The sequence below is a fragment of the Solanum tuberosum genome, unplaced genomic scaffold, assembly GCF_000226075.1.
Source record: "Solanum tuberosum cultivar DM 1-3 516 R44 unplaced genomic scaffold, SolTub_3.0 scf00056, whole genome shotgun sequence".
NCBI lineage: Eukaryota > Viridiplantae > Streptophyta > Magnoliopsida > Solanales > Solanaceae > Solanum > Solanum tuberosum.
In genome coordinates, this window is record NW_006238986.1 from 207,169 (window position 1) to 213,484 (window position 6,316).

Consider the following 6,316-nt stretch of genomic DNA (forward strand, 5'->3'; position numbering starts at 1 on the left):
ATATTTTACTGACAATATTATTTGCATATCTAAGACGATAAATCCCAAATAATTTCTTTCTTTCTATCTATTCATAATTAATTGAAAATCAATCAAATAAATGTATAAATTAAAATGTAGAGAATAATATTTTTATTATTACTTAAGCCAACACCATCACTTTCTAGAGCTCCGCCCCAACTATAATAAAGAATTATTTTTTCCCCTAATCAAAATCTATAGCCGTATGGGATAATACAAGTATATAGTGGCTTAGTTTTGTCGAGTTATAGGACCATTAGTTTAAATTATAGGATAATAATATGAAGTAAATTATTAATATCTTAAGTTGTTCAATCATTAGCTCTTGCAGCTAGTGTATGATTAGTTATAGTCTTATCGACACTAAAATGACATAAAATAATATTAAATTGGATAAAATAATTAGAATTAAGACTGAGATCAGATTTATATTCTATTTTGATTTAAAATATTAAAAAAAAAATTTAATTCTCTGATATTCCATCTTCTCATGTTAACGGAATGACCTCATAGACATAATTATATTATGAGAGTCGTTTCGTAGCTTGTAAATAGATAGCTTATTTATATAAGTTAGGTAGTATTTGATATCTAAGTAGAAAGTAAGTTATTCATATATAAAATTGATATCACACTTGATTTGCAATTCAGAAACTACATAACTAATAGATACATAAATTATGAAGACAACAACAAATTAAAATAACTAATAGGAGTATCTATATACTCTTTCTGTTCCTTTTTATTTGTCAAATTTTAACTTGACATATTTATTAAAAAAATAAATTAATATATTGATTTTACCTCTATTAATAAAGTAGAATATTAAACATATTTATTCACTGGTCACTACATTTCTCAAAGAAGTTAACTCAAGTGGTTGTCTTTTTGGCTCCGGACTCGCCTAGTGCGACCGATTCAAATGTCAGTGTCATGTTGGTAAATAAATCCATAAGAAGTGGCAAAAGATTATCTCTGAGTCATTACATATAGGAGGAGGCAGTGAGGGCCCCACACTGGACTCTCTATTTTTCCGTCTTCCAATATATCCTTTTCACTGTCCTAGAGGGGTCACTCACTCACTCTGCTCACTGATTTTACACAAATTCTGATAGTAGTAGTGATAGTCAAGCAGATCTGTCCACCACATTCTCCTAACTAAACCCTACTTTCTCTGTAAGCATTCCTGCTTTTTTTCGACTAGTTATGGCGGTATGGTACTGTTTTGAACTACATTTCTGTATATAACGGATCATGTTGGAATTTCATCACTGCATTTTTTGACTACATGTCAAATCTGACTAATGAATTGTTGTGTTCAATCACTTCGTTTGTGGCATAAGGAGAAGATTCGATTATAGTAGCACTTTTTCTGCTTTTCAATTTCGTCAATTATTCACACAGGAAAATGATTATTATTATGTTGTAGTGCGAGTTTCATTGTATATTTGAAACGATATATGGCTTTGTGTTTTGAATTTGACCTGGTTTTGATATATATATATATATATATATATATATATGTATGTATGTTTCAGGTTTGATCGGAGTAACTGAAGATGGGAGGAGTGGATGCTCAAAATGGAGAAACAAGTTGTAGTTTTCTACTACAGCAGTTGCAGGCAATTTCTATTATTCTTCATGTTGAATTTCTTGTTTAACAAATAAATCATGTATTAGCTGTAAGAGCAATGCGGTATTCTTAATCTATGTTGCTAGGATTATTCCAAAATGCTGATCAGTAGTGCGGCGACATTTTTGGAGATTTGGAGCAATACAGTTGTAATAGTATAATGAGTGATGGCTAAATAGTTTTTTTCTGAAAATGCAGCAAATTTGGGATGAGGTTGGTGAAACTGATGAAGATAGAGATAAGATGCTTCTTCAGATAGACCAGGAGTGCTTGGATGTTTACAATAGAAAAGTTGACCAAGCAGTGAAATCGCGGGATCACCTTCTTCAGGCTTTGTCAGATGCCAAAGTTGAATTCTCCAGGCTGCTATCAGCCCTTGGAGAGAAAACATATGATGGAATTGTGAGTGATTGAATTTCAGATTGGCTATGGATAGGCGGAGTTATTTAAAATTCTTAGCTGGAAGTCATTAGACTGTTTCCTTTTCTAATATTCGATTTTTTTTGTCTTGGGGATTGTTTGCAGCCTGAGAAGAATTCAGGATCAATCAAGGAACAACTTGCAGCTATAGCACCGGCACTGGAAAAACTGTGGAAACAGAAAGACGAAAGGGTAAAAGAGTTCTTGGATGTACAATCACAAATCGAGAAGATTAGCAGCGAGATTGCAGGGACTAGTGAGCAAGTAGAGAGTCCTAAAGTAGATGAATCTGATTTGTCTCTTAAAAAGCTGGATGAGTTTCATGCACAGCTTCAAGATCTTCAAAAAGAAAAGGTTTAGCCATATTTTAGTCGGATTTATTCCTTTACAACTGTTAAACTAGTTCAGCCTCCAATGAGCTACTCACCATACATCCTTGTTTAACATCGCAGAGTGAGAGACTGCACAAAGTCCTTGAATTCGTGAGCACAATACATGATCTATGTGCCGTTCTCGGCATTGATTTCTTTAGTGCTGTCACTGAAGTTCACCCAAGCCTGAATGATTCTACTGGTGTACAATCGAAAAGTATAAGCAATGACACACTATCAAGTCTGGCTAGAACTGTCTTAGCACTAGAGGAAGATAAGAAGCAAAGATTGCAGAAGGTAAAAGTCCTTGTTGTTTTAAGTTGGTCCTTTCACTTAGCCTAACACTTCATACCAAGTTAGGATGTACAGTATATGAACAGTCAATAATGGACATATGTTGAAATACCTATAAGTTATGTCAAATATTGTTCGACTGTACGTGGATCCTTAAGTACCTTGCTGTATATGGAATCTCTTGTCCATCCTCTGTACATGAAAGGAAATTTTCTCCTCTGAATTGTTTAATCATTATTAGCTTCTCATAGTTCATTTAACTGCCCATGATAGCATTTGTTGATATTGGAATTGCTTGCTATTGCTAATTTGCTTCCCTGTAGTGTTTTCACTATAATTTGGAAAATCACATCAGGATGGAATTTGACTAAGGTCTTCGGTTGTGTCTAACTAGTGTTCTCTTGCGTCTAGATGATAAGTGTTTTGCCCAGTCCTCCATTTCTTTGAAACACACTCTCTAACTTTGACCCCCCTCTTGCAGCTCCAAGAACTTGCAACTCAACTGATTGATTTATGGAATTTGATGGATACAACTGAAGAAGAACGGAGCTTGTTTGACCATGTCACCTGCAACATATCGGCTTCAGTTGATGAAGTGTCCATTCCTGGAGCTCTTGCTCTTGATCTGATTGAACAGGTGTTAGGAGATGATATGTGTTTTGAAATTTATTTTGAGCATTTATAGTAGCTTGTTGGTAATTGACTTTAGCTTGTTATCGTCCAGGCTGAAGTGGAAGTTGAAAGACTTGATCAGCTAAAAGCTAGCAGGATGAAGGAGATTGCTTTCAAAAAGCAGGCAGTGCTTGAAGAGATTTTCGCTTGTGCCCACATAGAGATTGACTCCGAGGCTGCTCAAAACAAAATTATGGCACTAATTGATTCTGTTAATACTGAGTCTGCAGAGTTACTTGCGGACATGGACAACCAGATTGTGAAAGCAAAAGAGGAGGCTGATAGCAGGAAAGAAATATTGGATAAAGTTGAAAAATGGATGGCATCTTGTGAAGAAGAGAGCTGGCTTGAAGACTACAACAGGGTAAATATATCTCGTCTTCTTCATGCTGTCTGTTTTTATGTAAATATGAGATAAATTAATCTTGATTGTTAGTATGCTACTTTCAGTGGAAACACCACCCCGTTGCTCTTTTTGTCTTCCCACCCAAACAATGTCACATAAAAGAAATGGAGGGAGTAATTGAAATCACAGGGGATCTATCTCGAAAAAGAATCTGGCTATTCATGGTTTGAGCTTTTCATACATATATCTTCCAAAGAGATCAAAGAAACCAGTAAAGCATTCTTTGATAAGAAAATTGAAAGTGTAGTGAAATTTTAGCTAGCCGCTTTACAAAATCTACAGCATGAAAGTGTGGTTGATTACTAAAAGAATATAGTAATCACAAGTTTATTAGAAATTTTAGTTGTTGTTGGAGCAATAGTGAAAATGGGCTTATTGATGCACTCATATGTGGTATATGATAGTCAGTTGTAGAAGATAAACAATCATCTGCCTAGAAACAGATGCTTCTAATTCTGGCTTCATCTGTACCATCTTTATAATTTAGAAGTACTAATGAGCAAGTTTTTATAGTAATCCTGATTCATACCGGTAAGATTTTGGAATTTGGTTAAAATGTGGTTTGCATGCTCCCCATTCATCAAAACATGTTGGAGGTGTCTCTCCCGATAATTATGATATTAAAAAGTCATCATTTATGGTGAAACAGGATCAGAACCGGTATAATGCAAGCAGAGGTGCACACTTAAATTTGAAGAGGGCTGAAAAGGCTCGGATATTGGTCGGCAAAATTCCAGGTAATGCCAAATGGTGATACATATCCCTATGTAGGGGTGTGCATTATTTGGACTATACTGAAAAACCAAACCAAATTGAATTTCTTTTTTTTATTAGGTTTGGTTTTTGGTTTTGGTTGGTCTCGGATAAGATTTAATTTTTTGGTTTCTTTGTTTAGTTAAAATATAAAAACTGAAAAATGAATAAACCAAATTATTATAAACACATCTGATTCTTGGTATATGACGAGTAAAGGAATCAAATAACTTTAAATAAGTACCTATTTAGTGCTACTTGACATGTTTCTGGGATGTTATTCATACTGCCATTACTATTACAAGGATTCCTTTGATACTCTATCTAGTGTCTTAGGTTACTAAATTTACCCTTCCACTCAAGGAGCTTTGAGATTCTTTGCTCTCCGGAGGAAGTTCAACAATTTAAGTTTACATAATTATTCATACAAATTGCTGAGTCTGAATATGTAATCCCTTAATTTGTAATGTTGATCATTACTGGCAGAAGATTTCCCTGTTAATTGCCCAGTGACATGATCCTTACCCCGGTATTATAATGCCAATTGACAATGTTGGCTATGTAGCTCTTGTGGATTCCTTGATTGCCAAAACAAGAGCATGGGAACAAGATCGCGACACCATATTCACATATGATGGTGTTCCACTTCTTGCCATGCTAGATGAATATATGATGCTCAGGCAAGATAGAGAAGAAGAGAAACGAAAGTTGAGGGTAAGCACATTATATTTTAGGCGCGTGATCAATTTATTTACTATATAAGGGGCTTGTTATTACGAGCATTCTATTGGTGTTGTGCAGGACCAGAAGAAGTTCCATGAGCAGATCAACGAACAAGAAACACCATTTGGATCAACACCAAGCGCTGCTCGACCCCTCGGTACAAAGAAGGTGGTGGGTCCAGGAGCAAACGGGTCAGGCAACAGAAGGCTGTCTCTTAACTCACATCAAAATGGTTCCAGGTCAACAACTAAAGACGGGAAGAGAGACCACTCGAGAACGGTTGCTCCTGTAAACTATGTAGCCATTTCAAAAGATGATGCAGACTCTCACATTTCTGGAACTGAACATATTCCCAGCACACCATAGTAACTACTGAATTAGAGAGTAGAGACATATGTGCAGTATCTTCTGTTGTGATTAGTAACCCGGATCATGTAGCAAGATAAATATTTCGATGAGTAAACGCGTAGAGACCGATTAGCTGTTTGTGTTATAGTGGTAATATTAGAAATTCCTTCGAATCATTTGCATTTGGCTGAGTTCTGCATCGACATTGTTTAAGCACTTCTAGCAAATGTGGTTAGCTTTTGCCACGGGAACAAACAAATTAAAACATTCATGGCCAAAATTAAAAGTGTATCTAGGTCCATCCAATTTAGATAAGGAAATTAGATTTTTTTTGAAACAATAGGTACATAATATATTTTATACAAGTGTAAGTAGAAGTGTTATCTAGGTTCATTTGAAAAGTAGGCTCATACTCAGAGACAGTAATCAGTTTATGATTAAATACACATCTATTTCCATTCTTAAGATCTTGAGTCATGCTGTTATATTTGTTATTTCATGATATGCTTATGCATGGTAGATGAACCATCATATTTCATGGTGGTAAAAGGTACCCATTAGTACTTAAAACATTTTTTCGCAGGCTTAAAAAATTCTTTATAGCTTTCAGTTTTGGGAAGTGTAGTCTTTTAATGTTACCTACAATATTTATTCGCATAAACAATAGGCTTCATT

The 6,316-nt window shown here is 35.0% G+C and overlaps 1 protein-coding gene across 1 annotated transcript; it reads left to right on the forward strand.

Moving 5' to 3' along the window:
- Positions 1–1,020: 1,020 nt before the first annotated feature.
- On the forward strand, positions 1,021–5,851 carry LOC102590077 (65-kDa microtubule-associated protein 1-like). The gene is made up of 10 exons (XM_006344811.2): positions 1,021–1,197; positions 1,560–1,643; positions 1,853–2,056; positions 2,180–2,428; positions 2,527–2,742; positions 3,221–3,376; positions 3,464–3,775; positions 4,467–4,554; positions 5,136–5,284; positions 5,372–5,851. The coding sequence occupies exons 2-10, from the start codon at positions 1,581–1,583 to the stop codon at positions 5,657–5,659; spliced, it is 1,725 nt and encodes a 574-aa protein (XP_006344873.1). The 5' UTR covers positions 1,021–1,197; positions 1,560–1,580; the 3' UTR covers positions 5,660–5,851.
- Positions 5,852–6,316: the final 465 nt, after the last annotated feature.